Source organism: Fonsecaea nubica, assembly GCF_001646965.1.
Source record: "Fonsecaea nubica strain CBS 269.64 chromosome Unknown Scaff16, whole genome shotgun sequence".
Lineage (NCBI taxonomy): Eukaryota > Fungi > Ascomycota > Eurotiomycetes > Chaetothyriales > Herpotrichiellaceae > Fonsecaea > Fonsecaea nubica.
The window spans coordinates 287,320-314,429 of NW_019173689.1; the positions used below are offsets into that span (position 1 = coordinate 287,320).

At 51.4% G+C, this 27,110-nt stretch overlaps 9 protein-coding genes across 9 annotated transcripts; 4 read left to right on the forward strand and 5 right to left on the reverse strand.

The window, feature by feature from the left end:
• Positions 1-187: 187 nt before the first annotated feature.
• AYO20_03465 (calcium-translocating P-type ATPase, PMCA-type) lies at positions 188-4,589 on the reverse strand (the record flags this gene model as incomplete). Its single annotated transcript, XM_022641768.1, has 3 exons — positions 188-1,082; positions 1,136-1,518; positions 1,572-4,589. 3 exons carry the CDS (start codon positions 4,587-4,589, stop codon positions 188-190), a joined length of 4,296 nt encoding a protein of 1,431 aa, XP_022502301.1.
• Positions 4,590-6,740: 2,151 nt separating this feature from the next.
• On the reverse strand, positions 6,741-7,499 carry AYO20_03466 (hypothetical protein; the record flags this gene model as incomplete). Its single annotated transcript, XM_022641769.1, has 1 exon — positions 6,741-7,499. One exon carries the CDS (start codon positions 7,497-7,499, stop codon positions 6,741-6,743), a length of 759 nt encoding a protein of 252 aa, XP_022502302.1.
• A 1,667-nt stretch (positions 7,500-9,166) lies between these two features.
• Positions 9,167-12,317, reverse strand: AYO20_03467 (hypothetical protein; the record flags this gene model as incomplete). The annotated part of the gene is made up of 3 exons (XM_022641770.1): positions 9,167-9,671; positions 9,727-12,218; positions 12,273-12,317. 3 exons carry the CDS (start codon positions 12,315-12,317, stop codon positions 9,167-9,169), a joined length of 3,042 nt encoding a protein of 1,013 aa, XP_022502303.1.
• Positions 12,318-13,971: 1,654 nt separating this feature from the next.
• AYO20_03468 (hypothetical protein) lies at positions 13,972-14,550 on the reverse strand (the record flags this gene model as incomplete). Its single annotated transcript, XM_022641771.1, has 1 exon — positions 13,972-14,550. The coding sequence occupies one exon, from the start codon at positions 14,548-14,550 to the stop codon at positions 13,972-13,974; it is 579 nt and encodes a 192-aa protein (XP_022502304.1).
• Positions 14,551-15,768: 1,218 nt separating this feature from the next.
• AYO20_03469 (hypothetical protein) lies at positions 15,769-17,914 on the forward strand (the record flags this gene model as incomplete). The annotated part of the gene is made up of 2 exons (XM_022641772.1): positions 15,769-17,794; positions 17,850-17,914. 2 exons carry the CDS (start codon positions 15,769-15,771, stop codon positions 17,912-17,914), a joined length of 2,091 nt encoding a protein of 696 aa, XP_022502305.1.
• Positions 17,915-19,079: 1,165 nt separating this feature from the next.
• AYO20_03470 (hypothetical protein) lies at positions 19,080-20,375 on the forward strand (the record flags this gene model as incomplete). The annotated part of the gene is made up of 1 exon (XM_022641773.1): positions 19,080-20,375. One exon carries the CDS (start codon positions 19,080-19,082, stop codon positions 20,373-20,375), a length of 1,296 nt encoding a protein of 431 aa, XP_022502306.1.
• Positions 20,376-20,874: 499 nt separating this feature from the next.
• On the forward strand, positions 20,875-22,581 carry AYO20_03471 (hypothetical protein; the record flags this gene model as incomplete). Its single annotated transcript, XM_022641774.1, has 2 exons — positions 20,875-22,366; positions 22,421-22,581. The coding sequence occupies 2 exons, from the start codon at positions 20,875-20,877 to the stop codon at positions 22,579-22,581; spliced, it is 1,653 nt and encodes a 550-aa protein (XP_022502307.1).
• A 441-nt stretch (positions 22,582-23,022) lies between these two features.
• AYO20_03472 (tubulin beta chain) lies at positions 23,023-24,792 on the forward strand (the record flags this gene model as incomplete). The annotated part of the gene is made up of 7 exons (XM_022641775.1): positions 23,023-23,034; positions 23,219-23,244; positions 23,294-23,335; positions 23,390-23,444; positions 23,497-23,629; positions 23,691-24,013; positions 24,061-24,792. The coding sequence occupies 7 exons, from the start codon at positions 23,023-23,025 to the stop codon at positions 24,790-24,792; spliced, it is 1,323 nt and encodes a 440-aa protein (XP_022502308.1).
• Positions 24,793-26,469: 1,677 nt separating this feature from the next.
• Positions 26,470-26,842, reverse strand: AYO20_03473 (hypothetical protein; the record flags this gene model as incomplete). The annotated part of the gene is made up of 2 exons (XM_022641776.1): positions 26,470-26,532; positions 26,591-26,842. 2 exons carry the CDS (start codon positions 26,840-26,842, stop codon positions 26,470-26,472), a joined length of 315 nt encoding a protein of 104 aa, XP_022502309.1.
• Positions 26,843-27,110: the final 268 nt, after the last annotated feature.

Here is a 27,110-nt window from a genome sequence, read left to right on the forward strand (position 1 = left end):
TCCATTTCAAGCGACCCACGGCCTTGGATTGTCGTCTATCTTGTGAGTATCGAAGCACGGCTCTTCCCAAAGCGGATAGATTGCTGTTGGATGCCATCTTGCCTGCAACGGAATGGCTACCTCGGGTGGTAGCTCCCATCGAAGCAAATCATCCCTGCACATCACCACAATAGACATAGCTTCAGCTTCACACAGCAGATCCTTGTCGTGAATGTGAGCCTTTGGGTCGTCCAGTAGGACTGTGCGGTGGTGCAAGATCGAAATGCGGAGCAAGTTCAGGATCTTGGCTGGGAGGGATGCCAACCCGTGGAGCCGAGCTGGCAAAAACTGGATCCTCTGCCGGTGTTGCTGGATGGATTTCCATACCACTCGTCCCTTCCACACCGGAATGAGATCGAGCTCTCGTGAAACGCACTGTTTCCTGTTCCTCGGGTCGTCTCTCGATCGGTGACCATCCTCCAGCGACGCTTCCTGCAATGATTCCAGCCATTGCCGTGGCAGGCCCAAATACCGAGTTCGAACTCGATCTTGCCCGGCGTTTTAGTCTTTCCGGGGTGATTGGGGATCCTGTTAGTGTCTCTGATACAACATTTTCCCCATCTGGTGTCTGCGGTAAGTCGCTGTTGGATCGTGAGCGTGACGGACTGCGTGAGCGTGGTAGAAATGTATCTCGTGGGTGTTGCAGCTTGTAAGCGAGCTCCGATATGCGACCGCCACGGATTCTCTTCAAGAACTGTAACTCTTCTCGAATCTCTTCCAGCGCAGGGTTCCATTGCACCTTTTCGTCGTCTTCGAGCACAAAATCTGGACCCCGCTTCTTTTTCCGTGGCAAATGGGGTATGAATCTCGCAAATAACTCGTCGGGGATCAATCGTATGATGACTGCCATGGGTACAGAGAGTGCACCAAGAACAATCGAGTAGCCCCATTGAGCTCCGTTGATTCGATTGATCGAAAAGGCTTGTCCTCCAACAAACATTATCAAGCACTGGCCTCCGACAATGATAATCTGGATTCCCATGAACCAGTAGTTGCGAAGCACTCCTTCGAAAATATTGAAGTTGTTGTCCAGGCGTCGCGAGCTGGATATCATCAGCGTTTGACTAACGTCAATTATGGCCAGAAGTTCACTCACTTGTATTGATTGAAGATTTGCATCCATACAAACGTATTGAAGATTGTACTTTGAAGGCGATCCTTTTCATGTTGCGTTTGATAGGACAGGATACTTTCCCCGGCGAAATACAAGACCAGTGTCACGACCAACTGATAGATCGACTGCCCAATGATCATCTTCCACATTGTGACTGTGATCAACGGTGCTGATTTCGGCTCCGGTCGTCGTTGTAGGACTGAGGGGGAGGGAGGATCCGTGGCGAGGGCGAGGGCAGCGAAAGTGTCCATAATCAGGTTGACCCACAGAAGTTGTACAGCCGTCAGCACAGAGCTTTCGTCATCGTTGGCAACGGCTGAAATGAAGGTCAAGAAGACTGCCGTGATGTTGACTGTGATTTGGAACTGGGTCGTTGTCAGCCTATCGTTAGTCTTCCAGCGTGACTGAAGGGATTTACCTGAAGGAACTTCTTGACAGCGTCGTTGACGGTCCTGCCCCAAGAGATGGCTTTTACAATCGATGCAAAGTTATCGTCCATAAGGATGATAGCCGACGCTTCCTTCGCGACTTCTGTGCCTGCGATGCCCATGGAGAAACCAACATCTGCAGCTTTGAGCGCGGGAGCATCATTGGTACCATCACCAGTGACGGCCACAGTCTCTCCGAGCTTCTTCAGATGTCCAACGAGAAGCTTCTTGTCGTCGGGGCTTGATCTGGCAAGTACTTGCAAACGTGGAATAACCTGCGTCAGCTGCTTTGAGCTCAGTTTCCGGAACACTGGCCCTTCCATAGCAATCCCACCCGGTGTGAAAATACCACATTCAGTTGCAATCGCTTTGGCGGTCATAATGTTGTCACCTGTTACCATGCGCACAAATACACCAGCAACTTGACAATCGCGGACGGCCTTCTCAACGCCTGGGCGAAGGGGATCTTGGATACCAACAACGCCGAGGAAGACCATGTCTTTGAAGACTTTATCGAAGTCGGCCTGTTTCTTGTCGTCCGCAGAAGCAGCACCTCGCGGCGGCCATTCATTGAAATCTCGGTAGAGCAGAGCAATAGTACGCAGAGACCGCGACGCGTAGTTGCTGACAATGCCGTTCAATGCCTCCATTTGGTCTAGAGTCATGGGTGCATCCACCAGTGCCTTTGTGGGATCGCTGACGATCCTGGTACACTTAGAAATGAGGATTTCAGATGCTCCCTTCACCATCATGCGATATTTGCCGTTAGAGAGTTTGATGACCACAGCCATGCATTTGCGACCAGAATCGAACGGAACCATCTGGACGATTTCTGCATTCGCTCGTTCTTCACCAATGGACTGAATGGGAAGGTGATCAACGACGAATTGGATCAGAGCTGTTTCAGTCTTGGATCCGATAAACACCTTCTTTCCTTCTTCTTCACCCTCAAATGCTGTCGTGTTGAGGATAACCGAATCCTTGAGGAGTGACTTAGTATCTTCAGAAAGTGTAGCAAAGAACTCGGCCGAGGAAACGTCATTGGGTGCCACGGTAGGACCTGGAACCTTCGCATCACCAGTGGCTGTAGATTCAATGGGTTGTTGTTTGTCGCCGAATCTAGAAGCTGTAGACAACGTACCCGCGACAACCGTCATTTTATTTTGCGTCAGTGTTCCCGTTTTGTCAGAGCACACAGTGGTAGCATTGCCCATAGTCTCACATGCTCGCAGGAGTCGTACCAGATTGTTGTCCTTGAGCATCCTCGTCGTCGCAAACGCAAGGGCCAGCGTAACAGCCAAGGGCAAGCCTTCTGGGACTGCCACCACAATGATGGTGACGGCGACGATGAAGATTTGGAGGAAACGTTGACCCTTGCCCTGAGCACCGCCATCGATATTCTTGAGCTCCGCGAGGAATTTGATGAAAAGCACCAAGAAGAGTAAAAGACCAGCAGCCAATCCGAGTTTCGCAATGTACTCGGCGAGAACATTCAGTTTCACCTGGAGGGGGGTGGTCTGAGTCTCGTCTTGCAACGACATCAAGGTCTTTCCATAGCTCGAATTGACACCGGTTGCCGTCACAAGAAATGTGCCCACACCCTCAGAGACTTTGCCGCCGGACAGGATGAACGGGTCCATCTTTTTCAAATTCTGATGAGTTTCAATGGCGTGGAAGACCTCGTCACCTGGGGTTTTGCGGATAATGTCGGATTCTCCGGTCGCTGAAGATTCGTCACATCGCACATTATGACCCTCAATGAAGACACCATCCACGGGTATCAGATCACCCGGCTCCAGGTGCATAACATCCCCGACCAAGACATCGTAGACCGAGATTTCCTGGGACTTTCCAGACCGAATGACCTTCACAAAGCGTTCTTCCTTCTTACGATTCAATTTAATGAATTGACGCTCCTTCTGATAGTCATTCAACGCGCCCACGAAAGTTACAACAAAAATTGCAACCATGATAGCCACGCCTTCGACCCATTCGACTCGAGCTTCATGCTCTTCTGAGGGCGCAGGTCTGACAGTCTGGTAGATCCCTAGTGCGAGCGAGATAACGGCGGCAACAGACAGCAAAATGAGCACCTTGTCATTGTAGGCAATCCACGCGAGCTGCCAGAAGGTTTTGGCTTTCTTTTCCGGCAAGCGATTGTCCTTGAAAATGCGTTTTCGATCCGCGAACGAGTTTTCGGAAATCTTTGCGGGTGCCGTTAGCGAGTTGGAAGTGGCCGTCCTCTTTACAGTGCCGTAGTGTTGTTCAGCCTCAGCGCCTGCTTGAACAGCCTCTTGAAAGTCGACGGTGCCACTCAAGCCAACTTCATCCACACTTAGACCGCTGTGACGGTCAGTCCGCAGGCCCTTCTCTAGACCTCGTAAGCCACCGAGAGCATGAAAGGCGGCTAAATTTTTGGGGTTGATCATCTTGTTCAGCTGTCCGGGGCTAAATGCAAACTTGTTGTCTTCAACCTCAAAATCCGCCTCCGTTCCAGGATCTGGCCTCAGCGCCTCTGCATCGTTCATGATATCGTCGTTGTTGGCTAACGAATTCTTGCGTACATCATCCGTTCCGGAAATAGTTGACGCAATCTGTGTTTCTCCCCCGAATTCGGACGTGGAAGCCGAGTTTTGAGACTCCATTGATGTAGCCCTTGCTCTTGAGCCGGGGACAGCAAGGAAGTTGTGGGCAGCTCCATCGAGAAACTGGGCTCTGGGAGAGGAAACATTGTGAGGAGAGGTGGGACGCGACTCGCGAGTGTCCGAGGACGGTCGAACATCAGTTGGCGACACTGAAAGTGGGGAGGAGAGGGTAGGCTCAGATTCCAGCCCAGATGTTTGTATTCGTGGTAAAGGCCCAGGCTTGTCGGACACTGCACTGGGAGGGTCTTCGGGGGAAGGAGGGGAGTTGACAGCGGTATCGTCTATACTAATTGTAGGAGCCCGCGGTCTCTGTGGTGTGCCTTTCGGCGATTCTGGGTCTTGCCCATCGGAGGGTGAAGACATGCTCGGGTTTGAGGTATAAGAGCCACTTTGGAGGAGGACGTTGCACGCGATGTCCCCAACTCCTCAGTGTCTGTGCAGGAGGCGCGACTTTCCCAAGCGGACCATTCAAGAAACGGCGCGAAGTTGTACTGGCGAAATAGTCCGGCCTGCAGAAGAAATAGATGACGGTATTATGTGAACTGTTGAATTATTTGAAGATGAACTGGTGTAGCCAAGCGGTCAGAATAGTTTCACTGGTGAGTGGTGAGAGAGTCGAGCGTGAAGTGGCAAGGACAACACACATACAGATCGCAGTGAATTAACAAAAGTCACGCCCACACCACAGGAGTCTCCAGTCCCAATGCGACACCAATACTCCAATCCAATCTGTCTATAGCAAGACGTTTCGTTGCTTCCGTGCCGGCTGGGGAATAGCGGTTACCATGGAAAGGCTGAATCGTCGACAGGATAATGTACAGTGTGACAGTGAAGGGGATCAACAAGGGGTCGGTTGGTCGGGAGTCAGCCTCACGATCAAACAGGAAAGTCCATCGAAGAAAAGGGAATGATAATAAGGGAAGAAGGCGGGCAAGGGTTAAGAAGAGGAGTATGTACAAAGGAAAGTAGAGAACGAGGCAAACTGCAAGGCTATTTGCTCGGTGTCAAGACACAGCAAAGGGAAAATACGTGATGTTGTGGACAAAACGGTCAGGATGGTCCAGGATCATCATGCATGCACGCAGTTGCTCTACGATACCTAATGGAATCTTAAAAAACAGTCCAGGCCCCAGACCGGAGCTTGGCCACCCAAACCAGGTCCCCAGTGGTCCCTAAACACCACTAACTAAGCCTCTAAAATGCGGGCACCAGCGGGCACCCTCCCTCCAAGCCCCCCAAGTACCTACCCTGGGCATCGCGGGCAGGCGCCAAGCTTCCTCCAGCTCAGATTCAGTCGGAGATTCAGTGGCCGACCACGCTCACTCGGGTACCTGATTACATACTAGGTATGGGGACGCAAACAAATATCGAAGACTTCTACCTCTGGTGCTCTGTCTCTTCATTGTGCTATCCTTCTTCTCGACTGCCACAACAGTTTCCCGTCTTGTCCTCGGCGGCGGTAAATGCGTCTGACATGCTCCGGACCTGGAATGAAAAAACCCTCACCTCTGTCCCCGTTGCCTCCGTCTCGCGCCCTCTACTGCAGGTAGGAAGGATGTTCTCCAATCGCATCTGGGAATTTGGTGGTCAGGGCTTTGCACTGCCACTTTGCTAAGACTCTCCATCAGGCAGCCCCCCTGGTCTCTCACAGCTCGGCATGTTACTGTTGTGGAACGAAAGCCTACAAGCTACGCCTGGCTGCCTTGGAAGCGCTCCTTATCTGATCTCCCTATCATCTTCCATCAAATTGGTTCGCCTCCGACACTCCACTTCTCACGCAACTCCGATATACAGTCCCTGTCCGGCTGTAATAGGGTCAGAACGTAAACATATCAAGCTGCTTTGACCGACGGATACGCATACTTGTAGCAAGAGAGTGGCTGATTGCAGTGGCGAGTTTCTGCCATCTCATATTTCTTGAAACACGATCAACCTGACACGCATGTCAAATACCATCGACTACTACCGGTTAAGATCCTTCTCCTCGTCTCTTCTACTCGGCGGTCCATTCTTTCTGCCACAGCCTCACACGTGGCTTTTATGAATGAAGCCACTCGTTGTCCCGAAATTGTAAAAGTATTGGCAAGAAGGTTGTTGACGGAACTACTATGCTTGGCCTCCCACGACCACAAAGGTGCTTTCCAGCTCGGCAATAATGGCAACATGAGATACACAACAAGACTGGATCTTCTTCTCCCATTGACAAGGTTGAAGGCTAAAGCGAACGAACTCAAGCCATATGGTTAAATTCCTCAAAGTGAGGCAACCACCTGGAATGGACGTCATGGATATCATGATCATCTCGCTGGCTTTACGGCTCCCACACACGTTGTGCAGTGATTGGCTCGGTGCCATTGATGGGCTCTACCAGTGAGATGGCTGGTCAGGCGTTATTCTGTCCTGGTTTGCGCATCATGAGCTTCCACGTTTCGCCAAAAGCATGAAATAGGAGAATGTTTTCAAACCGCCCACAATCTGAAATGGTCTCATCAAGACTAATTCGCATAGTCATAGTTACAGATTATTTGCGGCATCATACTTGGCCATCAGTCCTCCTGGGGCTCCATTTTGAGCAATGAGCTCTTCAAACCCTTCAATCCGGCTGACCATAGCATAGGGTTTGAACTTCTTCTCTTTCTCCACGGTCCTTTTAAAGCAACCAGCCCATCCTGGGCGAGGGTGCTCTCGGACGACGTTCTCGATGGTCTCTGGGTGGACCAACTCTTTTCCGGCGCCAATGTTGTCCAACAGCGTTCCCCAGTGGATCAGTCTGGTGACTAGAGTCACCTTTCCTTTGTCCTGCACATCTTGGTGTCTAATGATGGCCTCGACGACACTTTCGGTCTGATCTCGAGGGGCGACTCCCTCGCCGCCCGATACCTTTGGATTCTGCAGGAGATCAAAGGCATGGACACCGGCAAAGAACTCATAGCTGAGACGAGTGCTCGTCAGGAACTCGTCGCAGGTACCGATATCATGGAGCATGGCGGTCAAGAACCAAGTCTCCTCGAGTTCGGAGCCTGGCGTGAGATCAAACTCCGGAAAGCACTGCCTCGCTATGGCGCAGCCGTAGCAGTACACGCGCAAACTGTGGCGGTAGGTGTCAGCATCAAGCTTGGATTTGACATAGCCGTCGACACGCGCGGCCAGCAGTGAGTTTGGAGGTTGAAGGGACGAAATGGTCATGGCCTCGGGGCTAGTTGTTCTGGGTCTGTCTTGGGATTGATCGGCTGGAAGGGCTGTAAGCCCATAGATCTTGACATTGTCTGACATTGTGCCGACGAGATGTCTGGAGAGGAAGCGGGTCGGTGGTGATTGATTATCGGGTAGATTGCGCAGATGACAAGGCTGTGCAGTATATTTCAATTGGGGGTGGATATCAGAATCGACGGGCTGCACGGCGTGGAGTACAAGTAAGACGCCCAGGAACAAAGTCGCACTGCCCTCTGAAGGGGGTTTGAATCAAGCATGGCCAGCCTCTTGAGGATTTTATATTTGATCGTGTAGGTGTACCTCGTATGTTTCGTCTAATCATTTTACTCGTACTACAAAGAGGATAGTCACGACGGCAGTGATGAAATCTTACTAACCAGAGACACGAGCCCGTTTCTTTCCTCCGCACCATCCGCCCTCCGCCCTGTCCTTGACTCAATACTCTCACACTCTCATACTCGCAGCACTCACTCTGGTCAATCGGCTCCGCGTGTCGTCAGACATGGGATCGGGTTTCGCTGGATCGGGTCATTGACAACTCCCAATTTCAGCGTCGGCATTCCAGACTTTCAGGGGATGAAAGGGCATTTGGCGAGAGAGAGATATACAAACCCCCGTAATGTCTGTCCTGATTGATCGACCTAGCTGTCAAGCCTGCCGGGCACCATTCGAATCGAACCCCTTTCAATCCTCCCGCGCTCTTGCTCGATCTGCGATCTGCCTATGTACATTATGTACTCGTACCGCACGTACCGCACGTAACGTACAGGGTTCGCGCGGTCTTTCCATACATCCATGTTCCATCCACCCAGGATTCGCGCCCTGCCGTTGATACTGATCCATTGATCCAAGACAAGCCGTGTGGCTGCTTTTGCTTTTGCTGGGCCAGAGTCTGGACCAGGCAGACAGACAGACAGAGGGCCAGGGAAACAGGACGAAAAGGGCGAAGAGAGATAGGGTTCGCAGACGAGGACGAGGGCAATGATGATATCGTCGACGACGGACAGACGCGAGAGAATTTCATCACTTCCGATATAAATCCCCAAATCCCCAGATCGAGGTAATTGTCTCCTTTGTGTATTCTGATATTCTACTACTGGTATTCTACTCCTGGAGTGGGGACCCAGGTTTTATTCATGCCCTCCTTGTATCCCCCAGCCGCGGTGGCTCACCCTGGTCCTCGTCCTCGTCCTCGCTCTACGAGTATCGCGGCGTCGTGCGTTCCTCGTGCGAGGTGATACTCGGTACTTGACGTTCGTAGGTACGCTGATCCGTGTGAGCGCCGTCAGCATTAGCGTCAAGGGGGAGACTCGACAAGGGGCAAAGGAATATCTACATAATCTCGCTTCAGCCTCGTCCCAAACCACGACCCTGGCCCGCCGCCTTTGCCATTGTTACTCCGTATTATTGATGCCGAGCATGTTGGACAGCACACGAGGTTCTCGCTACGCCCATCCCACTGGTACTGAAACCGTGGAATGCTTGGAGAAAAGGCCTCATCCACCCATACTTTACATTGGCTTACCAGAAGGATGGAGATGACAATGAACAAGTGTGAGCTCGTAGGCTCCAGGTACCTTCTTGCAAACAGACGCTTCCACAGGAGATATCCCGGTGTGCTTCATAACCAAGCTCTTGGTGATCCAATCAAGCACCTTGATTTCTTTCGCCATCGTTTTCTGCATCCGCCAGCTAATGGTACACAGGACACTCACATTGTATTGTGCTCAGTCCACCGCTTCCAAATCCAGGGGCCCAGTCTGTTCCTTCCACGACACCTTCCAAATCTCCGCATTTCCTTTATCCGTCTTGATCTTCTTGGTCCGACTGGCACTTGCGCCTGCACCACCAGCAGCCCCTTGCTCAGTTGCTTGTAGAAGAGCTTGGCTATCAACCGCAAAGGCACGGACAAGTTCTTTCATTCTTCCACTCGTCACAAAGGCATTGGTAAGCATGGGAGTCTCTGCAACCACTTGGGCTAGCGTCATGCACTCAACAAGCCATGCACGGGAAGAGAAGTGGCCGGCAAACCACAATGCGCTGTTGTACGCGAGAACACATTCGGGAATGTAGTGATTGCGGATATCGTTCAAAATCACAGCATCCATGACATCTTCAGCTTGGCAAAGAAAATCATTGTCCAAGAGTGGCAGCATGGCCTGTCGGAGCTCCTCAAGAGCACGTTTCAGTTCACGTTTGTAATTTCGTGCTGCTGTTGGATTTGTCCGATGCCTGTATCGTTCTTGTCAGTTCTGGTCAAGGGAATCTCCGAGACATGGCTACTCACTGTTCAAGGACATCTGCGAGTTCCTGGAAAATGTCCAAAGCGTCAATGGCAGCGGCCAGTTGTTCCAGCTGTTTCCATGTCAGTGATTTCGACGCCAGAGTCTGTCGATCGGTCCCAGTCGTCGTCAAAGGGTAATCTGAGTGAGTGGCTTTTCTCTTCCTGGTAGGGCTGCTCATGGGAGTCACGCGCTCGTCGTCCACTTCCTCCGCCTCGCTTTCAACATTGCCTATCGGCGGATCCACGTCGCCAAAATACAGATTCATTCCCAAGGCTGCAAGTGACATATCCGACAGCCGCACTCGATCTAGCAGCTGACGGAGGGCGACAAATCTTCCTTCAATCAAGAAGATTTTGTAAAGTGATGTGACAGCCCAGGTAGCCGCGGCCCAGTTTTCAGCATTGACGTACCGAACCCACTCGGCGCTTCGAACGGCTTTCTCGTCTCTCTCCGTGACCTCGCCTGCCATCAAACCAGGCCTAACCTTGTGCTGGGCCAATTTGCCTGTACCACCCAAGACCGTGATTCTGGCGGATATTGGACCAGGTTCGTATTTTCGGAGGTTCTGGAGATCCGAGTAATTGGCAAGAGTAAATAACCCGTAGATGACTTCTGAGACATTGATGTTGTATTGCTTCATCAGCTTGACTTGTAGATCTCTTTCCCGGCGATCTGTGACATTGACCAGGATGGCTCCGAGAACATGATGGCATCTCTTCTTCGATAGCTTGGACGCATAAAGAGGAATCAGAAGCCACTTGCCCCAGACTTCTAACAATCCGATATATGCCGCGATGTTGTTTTCAAGTTCGTATTCGTGTTCGGCGTATGAAGATTGCAACAAGCCCAAGGACCGTAACAACAGCTGCAGATGTGCCACCATACGAATACCGTCCTGGTCCTGAGCATTCAGCATGGCAGCCTCCGTTCCCTCATGCTGGCTTCTGCTCATGAGATGCGCACCTTGGCTCGTGGTATGCGCGACACCAGCAGCAGCCCTGCCCATATTGACAAAGAAGTCATTGAAGCTCTTGGACACAATGGTCAGCTCCATCAGCTTGTGTGGCTGGTAAGATTCGTCCCTAGTCGTTGGGTTTGACTGAGCAAGGGCGACATACTGCTGGATCTCGGTGGTCGATGGTGGTAAAGGTCGGTACTCAATGAGAGCCGTGTCTGCGAGTCTCTTTCGGTAGGCTTGAAGATAGTCCCGATATCTGCGAATCAGGAGGGAATTGAAAATGGAGAACAGATTGTCATCGATCGACCTGCTTGCAGATCTCGATGCCCCAATATCACCGCAGAGTATACCATAAGTGGCCTTTTGGAACCGATCTTGGATGACAGGGTTTTGGGCTAGAGCTTCACAACGCTCTAGCCATTCGGAATTTGAGGCAAAGTTCAGGATACGCAACCAGGGTGAGTTGAGCATTTGTTCTGAGCGTGGCCCACATCCGCAAAGAGTTACATATCTCCAGACTTCTTTTCGTTCAGCGAACCAAGATTGAATTTGGTCGTTGGTGTACCCCCTGCGCAGCATTTCCCAGTAAGTTTGCCAGGCTGCTTGGTCGTGGAATTCATCCTGTTCTTGGAGCACAGCCGACTCCCTGGTGGGAGCATCAGGATCCAGCTGGGCCACGAGTGGTTTCTGGTCGATATTGCGGACGTGAGTTCGGTTCAACCCAGGATTTGTCGGCTCCAATGGTATCGACCATACTCGAGTTCGTTTCTGCTGCTTGATGGCAGTTTGTGTGAAGATAGGTCCGGCGCTCCAAATGCCCTCTCCACGTTCCGATTTCTCAGAAAGACTACGCGTACAGTCTTCAATGGGGGGCGATGTCTCAGCAGCCCTTTCTTGTAACCACGCCAGGATATTTTCGTATTCCTGTGCCACGGCATCGGAGTCTAGGAAGGCAGTCCAGAGTTCGACGTTGCTGGAATAGCGATGTAGACCACCCAACCTCGATTCTTGGGCAATTTGTGCGTCATTGAGAGAGGAGGGAGAATTGCAGTATAGCAGGTTCCTAACCAAAATCCACAAGTCTGACTCGAGTTGTATCTTTTCCAATTGTCCGACCGACTCCTCCGCAGGCGTCTTCGATTTGCGAATGTCCGCGATCTTACTGTAACGTTCCAAGAGTACCAAGGCATCTTCCCACAGGGAGTTATCCGTGGGCTCTCGAGCGGACACAAACCTATCTAGAGCTTTCGCAAACTCCTCGACTTGCCTGCTCACGCGGTCGGCCGTATCTTGAAGAGGGCGGAGCATTTCCTGTGCAGAAGATCTGAAGGGTGACGGGGCATCTAGAGTGTCAATCAGTGTTTGGGTTCCTGACTGCATCTCGGAAGAGGTAGAGTCCATGATGTTGTGTGAAGTGAAATGAAATTGATTTTGGTTCGTCGCACCTTCGTGAACCGACTCTTCTTCGTCCTGGTCATCCATCTCTTGGTCTTCGTCAGGTACGTGGGACTCTTCGAACGTCTGGTGGGTGTCCAGCTGCGCATCCGGGTTTAGTAAAATGTACCTGCGGAAGGTGCTTCATTGACCTACTTGTGACTGCCTTCCGTGGACGGAGGATCTTGTGATGGGCGCCATCTTTGCGCATCGGCTGCAGACGGTTCGAGAGATCTTCCAACAAATACAATAAAAGAGATCTTGACCCAGGACGATGGAAAAGTGTCTCTGCAACGCCTACAAGCACAGCTTTGAATCTGTGGGCACTGGCTTTCTTTGGAATCTTTGCCCTTTCACAACGCGACGCGGCAGTTTACTCGACAAGCTAAACCCGATTAGGCTATTGCTGAAGTCTTCAAATGCGCCATTCAAAATTCTTTTCCCCTTCTTCTCTTCTTTTCTTTCCATCAATGTCAACCAGGTAGTCATTAGAGTCTCGGAACGGACGTTCAATGTTTGTTCAGATCCTACGGGGTCTCTTGCGTGCTCACGACTGCCTCAGAGTATCTTTCGGCATTCGCTGTTCAGCTGACCAGACCTTACAAAACGGGACTGATGGTTCAGGTAGAAAAAATCGAGTTGCTACATCCACCTTCCTATCACCTCATGCGGCATCCTCAGGATCTGTTTACAGTGTATATGCTCATTGACAAAGGCGATTTCGTGCTGTACTAGTTGTGTAGCTTCACTTCTGTCCTCGTTGCTCCATCTTCAACCTCAGCAGCTTGGGTTTCGGACACGAGGTCGTGGTGGCATCATCTCCTTTACTCTTATAGAATGCATTGCAACATTCGTACAGGGCGTCGATTGCTGATTGGCATTTTTCTTCTTTGTAGTTGTTTTTCTGCAGGCAGTCTAGGTAGGGACGAGGTGTCATTTTCATGATCAACGGTTAACGAGCCTTCCGTGAGCCTGGTCATACATACCTTGGATTGCACACTACAGAAACATCAGCGTGGACTCTTATCTCGAAGCTCAGAAACCAATTCTTACCGCTCTAGGGTGGCAGGGAGGATCTGCCTTTAAATCGTCTTCAAGGCGGCCCTTGTCGACAGTTAGTGAAACCAGTAATGGAGAAAAGTCATCGTCCCCCCTAGAAATTGGCTCACCATCGTGTTGGATGCCGATTTGGAGGTAGCAATCTAGTTGAGATGCAACAGTTAAAGCAAAACATTGCATGACTAGACACGGGGGAAACTCACTCGGCGCACTAATCGCATTATGTAGGGATATAAAGTATGTGAAGAGTCCACACATGTGGTACCTGACTGATACTGGGAGACTTGGGAGAGCAAGACATTTCATTTCCTGCCAACCAATGCGCGTCATAGTGGAGATACAGGCAGAAACACAGGCAACAAACACTCATTCTTCGGCCGCCGCGCTTATCCTGCGTGTCTGTGTCTGTGTCTGCGAAACAAATGTCACTCAACTTGAAGAAAGTTCATTTGTCTCGTCTTCCCCCTATACTTGATATCTGCACTACAGTGTGGATTGGGAGTTTGATACAAATCACCGTCTCCTAAAAGCAGACTTGATCTCCCAATGACTTTTGGCTACCTAAATTAAAACTTGTGGCATTCCTTTACTTTTGACACGGACGGATGAGATCCCTCGTTCAGATAGATAACCTCAAAATTCTGGTCCTTCTGACTCGGACATGTCATCGGCGGCATGTCTTCCCAACGGGCCGATATAGCGACACAGCACAAGTTCGCAGCATATACATTCTTGCGAGCAAGAAATCTTTAGACTCTCCTTGATCTCGTCCAGGATCATTGACAGCCAATCGACCTCAATCATCCCAAACCGCAGCTTTGGCCTTTTCATCAGCTTCTCTTTCACGTGCTCTCTCCTCCTTCTCCTTACTTCTTCGTTTCATCTCCTGTTCTCTAACCGCTCGATCATACTGCCTTTGTTCCTCGGTCTTCTTGGGAGCTTTCAACCCCAATCCTGCGGCTATCATTCGACTAGCGGTGGCCGTCGTCTTCTCTGGTCTTCGTTGTTCTCGATCAGAGTCGTTCTGTGGTGTGGAAGCCCCGGAAGGCGTGAATGGCCTGGTACTTGGACGGCCACCTCCAAGGACCTGGGCGGGTGACCAGTCAATGTACTGCCCACCGTTGTTTGGAACAATGGGGGTAGGGGGAGGTGGGCGTAGCGCAGGATCTGCAGACTCGGACTGCTTCAGAGAAAGGCCACTTCCCTCGACTGGTGTATGAGTATTGGAATCTCCTTCGACGGGGGAAGAAGGATCATCGTCTTCCCAAGACTCGATCACTTGTTCCGCCTTCTTCATCGAGGGTGGAGGTCGAGGGTTAGGAAGTCTAATGTGCAACTCGGGCGCTTTGGGGTGTATTGATGTTTGGCCCGACATGGTTTTTATCCAAGAGATGATTTTGAGAGAGGAGAGGCGCAACCTGGCGAACAAATACTCAGGAGCAAGGATATAGCGCAATGTTCCAGGAACGAGACGATCGGATCATCCCTTGATCGATGTCATAAGATACTCGATGTCCTTTGCACGAACAACGTGCTCCGCAAAATGAGCTCCATCCCTCAAGACATCTCGTGTCAAAAGGGTGGTGCAATGACGAATCGCAAGCGGAGGTCAAAGTTAAGCGACAGTTTGGCGGTTGGGGTTTCTTAGATGATCTAGTTTGTGGTCAAGCCGGGGGTGATTTTCACATGGGGGATTGTAACCCTGTCTGCCTGTTAAGAACAATCCCCGCATTTGTGCTGAGGGCTGCTGGTGCAGGGTCTCCAGGGACGTAGGGAAGGCAACTAGGGCCGAGGAGCACCAGAAGACTCGTACTTGTACATAGGTGCTCGTGTGTACTTGTATGTACGAGTACTCGGTAGGTGCCTAGGTACCTACCTAGGCAGGCAGCGAGCAGGTACCCTTGGTTTCTCAGAAGTGCTCGTACAAGCCTCTGTTACACATGGTCAGCGCCCCGGCGCCCCTGCCAACCATGCTTGGTTGTAATCTCGAGTCGGTGGTCATTACTCGTATTCCACCCTTGAACTGTTAATTCTAAGCCTGGTGGGTTCCAGGGCAGCGTGGGCGATTCTCGTCCTCTACCCCTGCCCTATCCTTACCTACGGAGTACTTAACTCCTCGTAAGTAAACCCCGTACCTGGATCGGCGGTGCGTCGGACCTCTGGGAAGAGACCACGAGAACCAGCATTAATCCCGCCCATCGAACTTTCGTTGGCTCTCGAAAACTCGCTAGCGTCTCGGAAACCAGGCCGCAAACACCCGCAGTCATCACCAAGTGCGTCTCGATTCCTGGCTGTCCTCCTCAGCGGCGCCCTCTCCGACCTCGGAAGTTCTTTGCCCGCCTCACTGATCCAGCACCCGAAATCTGACATTTACCGTGCCGACCTTCTCCAACCAATCTTGTTGTATATAATCCCCTCATCCAATATCAGGGACATTTTGAGTTGTTCGAGCTACCCATTGTCGATCTTGGCTGTTCAATCGACGGGCTTTGGAGCTCCGAGATCGTGGTGCCTGTGTATATAGTATTTGCATTGAGCGTTACTGATTTTTCTTTCTCCCTCCCGCAAGCTGGCAGCGTGTGGTTCCAGTGGGATGACCAGAATCATTTTGCCGAGGGGACTCAGATCCCAGAAAGCCTCGTGGTCGGTCCTGTACAAACACGGCGTCTGTGGAAATGTCGCCCCGTTCTCGACGTCTGCTCGACGGCGGAGCTATGCCGACACAATCAATAACCTCAAGATCGGGAAGCATACTCGCGTGCTCTATCAGGGCTTTACCGGACGACAAGCCACGATGAATGCCCAGGAATCTCTCGACTTCGGTACCAATATTGTTGGTGGAGTCAAACCCGGAGTGGAGGGTGAGCATCTGGGTTTACCAGTTCTTCCCAGTGTCAGAGCTGCTGTTGAGAAGCTGAAGCCTGATGCCAGCGCCATCTACGTCCCGGGGAATGGCACCGTCAAGGCCATGGAGGAAGCCATTGAGAACGAAATCCCCCTCATCGTGGCGGTTGCCGAGCACATACCTGTACACGACATCCTGAGGATACACCAAATGCTACGAACACAGTCGAAGACGAGGTTGGTGGGCGCAAATTGTCCTGGAATCATCAACGTCCACGGCCGATGTCGCCTGGGATTCCAACCTCTACCATTCTTTATGGAAGGCAACGTTGGCATTATCGCCAAATCGGGCACATTGAGCTATGAAGCTGTCGCGTCCACGACACGAGCGGGACTGGGTCAGACATATGCAATCAGCATGGGCGGTGATGTTCTTGCAGGGACCACTTTCACAGAAGCCTTTCAAGTCCTGGTCGAGGATGAGAAGACTGAGGGCATCATCATGATTGGGGAAGTTGGGGGAAGCGCCGAGTTAAGAGCAGCAGAGTGGATCAAAGACTATCAGCGGCGGACTGCAAACCCCAAACCCTTCATGTCGGTCATTGGTGGCGTCGAAGCTCCGCCTGGGCGGATTATGGGCCATGCAGGAGCATGGGCTGCTCCCGGAGAAGCCACTGCGGCACAAAAGATCAAAATTCTGGAAGACGTCGGAGTGAAGGTTGTTGACCATCCAGAGAAATTGGGTGAGGGCATGAAGAAGTTGCTCGCTGAGCGATCCAAATCGGGCTCCAACGGCAGGACAGGGTCATCAGCCGCATCGCAGCGGAGAGGTTACCACACAATGCGGACGCGCCCTCGACTGGTTGACACGCGATTCACCCCTCAGCAGCGGCGTAACTTGTACATCAAACCTTCGCAAGCCTTTGACATGTTGAAGCAGAGGGGAATACCCACGGTTGACAACCCCACAGAACTACAGGAGAAGTTCGTTGCCATCTCTATTGATCGGGAAGCACGGCAGCCTTGCATCATAGCCTCACCCACCACAGATCCATCACAGGCATTCGCCAAGTCGAAAAAGTTTCCCTTCGCTTACGGGACAGATGAAGCGACCTCAGATGCAATGCTTCAGACGGTATCGTCACATTTGGGTGTTTCCGGAAAGGGCAAGCATTCCCTGGGTAGACTTATTGCGGAGCTGGTCGATATCTTCATGTCCAAAGAAGCTTTTGTGTTACAGACCAAAATCGTGATCGACAACGAAGGAGGCCTCCAGGTCCAAGGCGCCAAGTTTGGGTTTGACGACGCGGCTTTCAGAAGCTCAGGACGACAGGCAGATGTCCATGCTCTCCGGGATATCAATAGCGAGGTGCGTGAAGAAGTCGAGGCTGAGAAAGAGGGCATGATCTATGTCAAATTAGCAGGAGAGGGCACGCTGGCAACTATTGTCAATGGCGCAGGGCTGGCCATGAACACAGTCGATGCATTGGTGGCTCGAGGTGGACACCCGGCAAATTTCATGGACACCGGCGGCAAAGCCACTTCCGATACCATCAAGGCAGGCTTCAGAATCGTGACTTCGGACCCTCGAGTCAAGTGTATATTTGTGAATATCTTTGGTGGCTTGACCCTGGGCGACATGATTGCTCGAGGGATCCTGCTGGCCTTCAAGGACTTGGATCTGCAGGTCCCCGTGGTCGTTCGTATCCGAGGAACCAGGGAGGCCGAGGGACAGAAACTCATCCGGGAAAGTGGTCTCAAGCTCGATGCTTTTGGTAAGTGGACGATATTTTGTGTTGATCCAGCCCTCGATATTAACCGCCATCACAGATTCTTTTGAAGAAGCAGCTGCCCGCGCAATTGCACTGGCAAACGGAACGGCGAAGATGGAATAGGGTGAACGGCTGCACATGCACGACATCTGTGGCTGAATGATGGTAATGCACGTACCTCGGATTCGTGTTTCGCACGGCGCCTGTAAAGAACTGGACGCGGGATGTTAGATCTCCGAGTGACAATATGGGAATTGCATAACATTGTGGATGTTGGCCCCTTAAAGATGGGATATCGAATTCGAAAAGAGGTAACAGCAAGCGAAGGATGGTCTAGAAAGGGAGGCATGCTAGGTCAACTAATTGAACAAGAGTGGGTTATGTACAGACACCGAAACGACAGAGTCGTGTCATTTTGATATGTCCCTTGACATCGCACTACAAGTACGAGTACCGCCTAATCCGTAGTTCGACTTGGCCTAGGTTGAGTTGGGCCTGAGCCTTCATAATCGCGACAAGTATATAGGTGAGGACGGCGATTTCGATCCCTCCGTGATATGGAAGACCCTCATCTCGACGTCGATATGGCTGACTCGATGTGAGAAGCCCACTCCTCGTACGGCTAAAGTGGGTGAGGACATACATATCTCCAGGTTCTCACAGCCTCTTTTTAATGTTCATTTACATAACCCTGTATCTCTTTATGCAGACGGCCATCGCGGATCTGTATCGCGTAGGATGCGGTGGGTGGTGCGAGGTACTGTAGGTACATTGTCTGGTGTTGTCTGAGATAGGCAATCGGTCAGATACGGGCTCGCGAGAACGCTGTCTGGTCAGATGGGTTGTGCTTTAGTATGATTGTGGGACTTGTAGCCGATAAATAGAGAAGTAATGCGCGAGTAGCGAGTGTGGATTAGGCACAGCGGCAGCACCACGGGTGCTCCATGTCGACATGTCCACAGGCAGCTGGCTGGAGTAATATTATTGTGGTGTGTGCTAGCCAGAAATGTCACCCCAAGTCACACCCGACCCCCCCTTAGAAATGATTCAAAGTTGCTGACCACAGTTTCTCTGGGTACCAAGGTACTCGTTATATATTCGGTGCTTTCAGTCCAACTATCGCCAGTGGCCTCTTCACTCTTGTTCTTGTCCTGTCTGTCTCATCAATATCTCAGTGTGAGCACCCTGGTGTCGCATCACCGGCCTCTTCTGGGACCAGTCATCAACGCACTGTTTGTCAGCGTCGGCAATCGATCTAAAGAGGGACAGGGTCATTTCAACTTGCAGCATGTCGACCTTTTCGAACGAGTCCTTCTCGAAACTGGCATCGATTTCCACGCCGAGAATCTCAGGATTCTCGTGGATTTGGTCCTACTATCTCATCCCTGCGATTGTGGCCTACCCTTTTCTCTGCTCAGCTCTCCGCTTACGCCGACTGAACGCCCTCCGCGCCAAGTTCAAGTATGGCACGCCTGAGCACCCGTCGTACGAGGGAATGACCGTCAAAGAAGCCCATGATATTCTTAGAGCTGTGAGCGACCTGGAATTCCCGTCCTTATTCGAGAAAGGCCTCCAATTTGCACTTTTTCGGACGTACGCAATTCCGAGCATTAGCGAGCTCTTGGTAAAGACAACGCAACTCGTTGCAGAGAAGAATGTGCCCAAGCGCTACGCTGACACTGGCGTATTGCTCGGCGATATGTACGGTGGCGAGCCGGACAGCGACAGATGTATCGAGGCTTACGCCAGACTGAATTATTTACACGGGCATTACATCAAACAAGGCAAAATCAGTAATGATGATATGCTGTATACATTGTCGTTGTTTCTCAGCCAGCCTGTGGAATGGATCAACAAGTACGAGTGGAGACAACTTACCGACTTGGAAGTATGCGCAATGGGCGTATTCCACAAAGCAATGGGCGACGGGATGGAAATATCTTTCGAGAAGCTCCCTTCATATTCGACAGGATGGAAAGATGGCCTGCACTTCTATCGGGAGCTGGATACCTGGTCGAAGCAATATGAGAAGACATATATGGTGCCTCATCAGAAGAACTACGACACGGCGGTGCAGACTCGAAACTTGCTACTGAGCACTCATCCTCCCTTCATGAAGCCTATTCTTACCAAGGTTGTGAGCGCTCCCTTGGACGACCGGCTGAGGAAAGCAATCATGTTCGAAGAGGCACCGTCGTCATACCGAGCATGCTTCCACGGCTTCATGGAATTGCGACGTTTCTTGCTTAGATATCTTGCTTTACCTAGGCCTCCATTCATGGCAAAGCAGCTCATGACAAAGAAACCTGATGCGAACGGCAGACGATACTATGTTACGTGGGACACTGCACCTGTCTACGTCAAGCCAACTCTGTGGAATCGATGGGGTCCTGGGGCAATGATTCACCTCCTGCTTGGAATCCCCCGTCCGGGAGACCCAGGTACATATCCTGAAGGATTCGAGATCAGGAGTACTGGACCATCTGTGTTTGCCGGCAAGGGATCCAAAGAAATGGAGATAACCAGAGAAAGACTGAAGAAGGAGAGGACAGGCGGCTGTCCGTTTGCCGTCGGTCGAGCTTGAGTTTACCCTACGTGATATAGACTGGAGAGATAAGTCAATGTCCGATAGCCAAGTAACCCTGAAGGAGACTTTGTGCCACTGCGCCCTGTGACTCTCGACGAGCGCAAGGCTTTGCAAGACATTGTTTTCAGCCTCTTACCCCATTTTCGGTCCATCAACGCCGCTTCCGCCAATAGAGAGACGCCCAGGGGGCGCCTATCAGTGGCACATTGGGCCCTGAACGGGCATCTCCATGCCTAGCAACCAACCACCACCCCCGCCACCAACCGATGATAGCCAGAGGGGGATGCATTTGATCTCAAAAACTCGACGTGGGGCGCTTGTTTGTGGTTTGCGACGAGGGGAGGAGTAAATTCAGTTTCGTCAGGTGGCACTGGCCTTTTGCATAGAAATGTCTGGTTCAATCAGAGCAGTCTTCCCATTTTCTCGACCTTCTCTACTTTCTGCTACTGCCCCGACCACTCGATCCCTCCACGGTCTATGCTCACCTCGCAGCACAATGTCGACCCTCGCAGCTTTCCGCCTACCAAACATCACTAACGAGCCGAACAAGCATTATGAGAAGGGAGGTCCGTCGCGCGAGGCCCTGGCTTCTGCGGTGGTAGCTCTGCAAGAGAAGGCGCCCCTCGAAGTTCCTCTAGTTGTCTCTGGAAGAGCTGTCAAGACATCCTCCATCCTCACACAGAACAGCCCTTCCTCCCACGCAACCGCCGTGGCCAAATACTCCAATGCCTCGACCGAAGATGTCAACAGGGCCATTGAAGGTGCCCTCGCTGCAAAGCCCGCCTGGGAATCTTTGCCCTTCGCCGATCGAGCCGCGATATTTCTCAAGGCCGCTGATTTGATCAGCACAACATACAGATATGAGCTGATGGCTGCAACAATGCTGGGACAGGGAAAGAATGCATGGCAGGCGGAGATCGATGCGGCCGCAGAGCTAATTGATTTTCTTCGATTCAATGTACGGTATGCGGAGGAACTATATGCGCAGCAGCCACCATACAACTCTCCAGGGGTTTGGAACAGAGTCGAGTACAGGCCACTGGAAGGCTTTGTCTATGCTATCTCTCCATTCAACTTTACGGCTATCGGAGGGAATCTGCCTGGTGCCCCAGCTTTGATGGGAAATGTGGTAATCTGGAAGCCCAGTCCGTCGGCCATTGCGTCCAATTATCTGATCCATCAGATCCTCATCGAGGCTGGACTCCCTGCTGGCGTCATCCAGTTTGTACCCGGTGACGCCGAGGAAGTTACCAAGGCTGTCCTCAACCACAAGCAATTCGCAGCTCTGCACTACACGGGATCGACGGCTGTCTTCCGAAAGCTATATGGGCAGATTGGACAGGGCATTGCCGAAGGGAGGTACAAGGGTTACCCCAGAATAGTGGGAGAAACTGGCGGAAAGAACTTCCATCTGGTCCACAACAGTGCCGATATCACCAATGCAGTGGTGCAAACAATCAGGGGTGCGTTCGAGTATCAAGGTCAAAAATGCAGCGCTTGCTCCAGACTCTATGTGCCGTCGTCGATATGGCCCGAGTTCAAAACCAAGCTTGTTGAGGAAACCGAGAAGCTCAAAGTTGGACCTCCAGAAGACTTTGGAAACTTTATCGGACCAGTCATTCACGAGGCAAGCTTCAAGAAGCTGTCTGGTGTGATCGACGCTGCGAAGAACGATAGTTCACTGGAGCTCCTTACTGGTGGCAAATACGACAGCTCAAAAGGGTGGTATGTGCATCCTACCATCTACGTCGCCAAAGATCCCAGCCACCAGAACTTGAGCACCGAGTTCTTTGGACCGATTCTGACAGTCTATGTCTACGATGACGCCGCTCCGGATGCATTCGAAAAGGCCTGTAAGCTCGTAGATAGTACTTCGGACTATGGTCTGACAGGAGCGGTGTTCGCTCAAGATCGTGCGGCTGTAAGGTATGCCGAGGAGGCTTTGAGGAATGCGGCGGGCAACTATTATATCAATTGTAAGAGTACAGGTAAGTGTTGGACCTGATGAGCTGGTGTCTGCAATTCACTGACTTGGAGAACAGGTGCTGTCGTTGGCCAGCAACCATTTGGAGGTGCACGCGCTTCGGGGACAAATGACAAGGCTGGATCAGCAGCGATCTTGTCGCGGTTTGTCAGTATGAGGTCGATGAAGGAGGAGACGTTGCCAACTACAAAGGTGGAATATCCTTCCAATGAAGTGTAGACAGAGACAGGATTCAAAGCGGATATCTTTAATACCCGGCATCACGTATGTCATGCCTGCATTAACAACGACAGCAAAAGTATATACCTTTTTTCCAAGTACGAACACGACCATGTCACATCATATCGCGGTGAAGCTGGTGTTGATCCCTGCGCGTCCCCTTTGTATTGCCGAAAGGCCCAAATGGGGAAAGGCGTTGACTCTGGTTAGCGCCTTCTTCACCGCCTGACCTTGTGCCTATCGCGGTGGATGCTTGGCGCTCCACTGCCCAAACTTCGAGTTTGTTGACCTGCGGCCTTCAATTCTGTCTCGTCGTCCACAACTGCACCTCACCACCTTACCATATTCTGGAGAGACCATTCTTTGGAGTAGCTCTTCCATCGTCTTCATCATCTCGCAACCTACCTATAATTCCTCCATCACCCTCATCACTCCAACACCATGCGTGAAATCGTGAGTTTGCTACGCGTCCCAAACGCTGTTTACCCCTGTCCTCGCACCCCGCCATTCAATGTACCTTCAAAGCTCAGAGACTGACATGTCCATCACGAATAGGTTCACTTGCAAACCGGCCAATGTGTGAGTGCTGTCGAGCCAAATCATCTGCGTTTTCTTGAAGACTGATAAAAATTCGTAGGGCAACCAAATTGGTGCTGCGTTCTGGTATGCCGCCTTCTAACACGCGACAACTTCATATCTAACGAGCTTCCAGGCAGATCATCTCAGGAGAGCATGGCCTCGACGGCTCTGGAGTGTATGTTATTACCTATGTCCATCCCCTTGACCATGGAATTGACCATGCAAATAGTTACAATGGCACCTCGGATCTCCAACTTGAACGCATGAACGTCTACTTCAACGAGGTATGTCAATCCCTAGATCCTCCAACTTCGTCCACCCCTGACATGTATACAGGCTTCCGGAAACAAATATGTCCCCCGTGCCGTCCTCGTTGATCTCGAACCTGGTACTATGGACGCTGTTCGAGCTGGTCCCTTTGGTCAGCTCTTCCGTCCTGATAACTTTGTCTTTGGCCAGAGCGGTGCTGGTAAGAGGATTGAACAGCTCCATAGCATAAAGATGATCACACCAATAACACCCCTTTTCAGGAAACAACTGGGCCAAAGGCCACTATACCGAGGGTGCCGAGCTTGTAGACCAAGTTCTCGATGTCGTCCGACGTGAAGCCGAGAGCTGCGATTGCCTTCAAGGGTTCCAGATCACCCACTCCCTTGGTGGTGGTACTGGTGCTGGTATGGGTACATTGTTGATCTCCAAGATCCGAGAAGAATTCCCCGACCGAATGATGGCCACTTTCTCCGTGGTCCCGTCCCCCAAGGTTTCCGATACTGTGGTTGAACCATACAATGCTACCCTGTCTGTTCACCAATTGGTCGAGAACTCGGATGAGACCTTCTGCATCGACAACGAGGTATGTCATATATCTGATCATGGTTCGCTCTGTTCTGACCTGCATAGGCTCTCTACGACATTTGCATGCGCACACTCAAGCTGTCCAACCCTTCATATGGCGACTTGAACCATCTTGTCTCGGCAGTCATGTCGGGGGTCACCACTTGCCTGCGTTTCCCCGGTCAGCTCAACTCTGACCTTAGAAAATTGGCCGTCAACATGGTCCCCTTCCCTCGACTTCACTTCTTCATGGTTGGCTTTGCTCCTCTCACCAGCCGCAACGCCTACTCCTTCCGTGCCGTCAGTGTTCCCGAGCTTACACAGCAAATGTTCGACCCCAAGAACATGATGGCTGCTTCCGACTTCCGGAACGGCCGATATCTGACTTGCTCTGCTATCTTCCGCGGCAAGGTCAGCATGAAGGAGGTTGAGGATCAGATGCGTAACGTTCAAAACAAGAACAGCAGCTATTTCGTCGAGTGGATCCCTAACAACGTGCAAACCGCTCTTTGCTCGATTCCCCCACGTGGCCTGAAGATGTCATCTACTTTCGTGGGCAACTCTACCTCTATCCAAGAACTCTTCAAGCGCGTTGGTGACCAATTCACTGCCATGTTCCGACGCAAAGCTTTCTTGCATTGGTACACTGGCGAGGGAATGGACGAGATGGAATTCACCGAGGCTGAGTCCAATATGAATGATCTCGTCTCGGAGTATCAACAATACCAAGATGCCAGCATCTCCGAGGGAGAAGAGGAGTACGGTGAGGAGGAGGCTCCTTTGGAAGAGGAAGCATAAATCCAGATCGAGTTTCCCTACACGACGAGCTGGGTCTGTCTCTTGTCAGTGTACTTCTGAACACAGCAAACAATGTCGGTGGCATGGTTGCAGTAGTGTGGACAAGTTAGAAGGACAGGACCATTGATTGGTTTTGGAATCCCCCATCAGCACCAAATTCCCGTTGATTTTCTAGGGCGATGCGATGCAGGGCAGGGTGAAGAATATCAGGCATCGACTAAGCTGAGACCAGCCCTTTCATCCCATGGCAAGCAAGCGTGGCGAAGGTAGTGAATTGGAATGAAGCAGTTTCATTCTCTATCCGAGGTTGACTTTTTGACATGTTCCTAGAAGTAGCCATGCCATGCACATTTGGACGTCTGAAGATGGTGCCATGGGATACATGCGTGTTTATGTAGAAGTGTAGAAGTGAAGTTGACACCCGTGTTATGTCTCTTTACGCCGAGTATCTGGACATTTTCATCTCTGCAGATTGAATGACTATAGTCGTTTTTGGTTCTTGTACTCGGTACCTTGTCGCCCCGCACTTGGGGGGAGGTGTATACACATACTCAACACAACCCCATACAGACATGTATGTATAGAGAGGGACAGAGGACGAGGGAGGGCTATGTCGCTCGTTTTATCGCTATATCGCTGTATCGCTATATTTATATCGCTAAACCCGGTACCCGGTACCCGGTCCCCGTTCTCGTGCTCCTCCTCGTGAGGTGTAAGGCGTGAGTGATGTTGTATGATGTGATGTGATGGCAAGAGTCCTGCCTACTTCTTTCTCTCCCCCCCCTCTCCCTCTCTCTCTCTCTATCTATCTATCCGTCTGTCTACCTTGCAGAAACCCGCAGAACCCCGCAGGACAGGACAGGACAGGACATATGGGTGGGGGCCACTTGCAGTACTTTTTCCACAGCCTCAGTCTCAACCTCAACTTCAGTGTCAGCCTCAGCGTTCGCCTCGGCCTGATAGTACTGGCACTGGTACTGATACTGGTACTGATAATGGTAATGGGCGTGGGTAGAATCCCACTCATGCAAGCAGCCTGTAGCCTTCATTCTTCAGCCTGCAGTGTTCTAGCGAGGATTGTGTAATGGTGATAGTGATGGTGAGAATATCCAAGGCTGAGGAACATTACCCAAGGCCTACTAACTACTTGTACAGATCCAACCGAAGACGTACGGAGCGTCGTCTCGCGCCTTGAGCCACGGCTCAAATCTGACCGCACCTGTGCATCTGGTGACCTGGTAGTGCCTTGAACTAATATCACGGTAGCCATGGAATTGGAGCGAGCAAGCAAGCAATCTCTGAACTTGTCAACCTTGAGCTAAAACCCCAGCATCCCACACCTTGCTTCAGCTAATGTCGTCCTGAGGCTGCCACCTGCGTAGCCGTTTTGCCAGGCACTGGACATGAGGTGCAGTTCTCGAGCTGCTGGAAAAGAATCATCTACGAGGTACATGTCGCCCTAGTAGCCGGGCATCTTCCACTGATCAAGGCGAGATGAACCGTTGTCGGCCTCTTGCTATCGTGACTTGTCCATACCATCAACCCGTTTGCCAGGTTACCATCCGCGCCCTTGTTCAAAGCACAATCTTTCGTCTCCCATGCCCAGAAAAGTATCCATGCAAAAAAAGTTTGTAGCCGCCGCCATCTCAATGTCGTTCCTTCGTCATGTAGAGGTAGCTATGCTCGACCGCCAATCTGCTCTTGATGAACTTCGATCGAATCGCCATCTTGCATTTCAAGCTGCGCACATTTGTCAGTGGGCTCTGAGTCTTCCCCTCTTGGTAGTCTGATCACTCACTTGTTCGGGGGTATCACCAGCTTGCACCTTTTGACCGTCGAATAGAAACCGCGCTGCCTTGGGATCTTTGCCTTGTCTCTCGCAGAATGCTCGCATCAGCTTCTCCAACTTTGTGCTTCGCTTGATCTTGAAGAAAACTTCGTTGTTCCCATCCGTGACCTTGATGTTGAGATGCTCGTTGCTGGTGACTCCAGCAGGCGGCGCATCACCAGCCGCACCGTTTGGCGACCCTCCTTGGCCAGCGTCGGACATTTTGGTGGTGTAGAAGGTGTTGAGGGAAGATGGAGAAGCAAGGAATGTGGCAAGTGCCTAAGGAAGCGCGCGTCGGAGTTAGCGATGGTCGCGTTTCACAAGAAGCGGAGGCCGGAGTGCTGGAACAAACCTGATGGCCGATCTCCAACGAGGTCTTCGGTGATGGGCGAGTGTAGAGTGATGGGAGCTGTGATGGTCTCTGAAGTAAAGGGAAAGTGGAACAAAAGAAAAGGAAGAGCGAGACTTTGGTTACGGGAAGTTAAATATG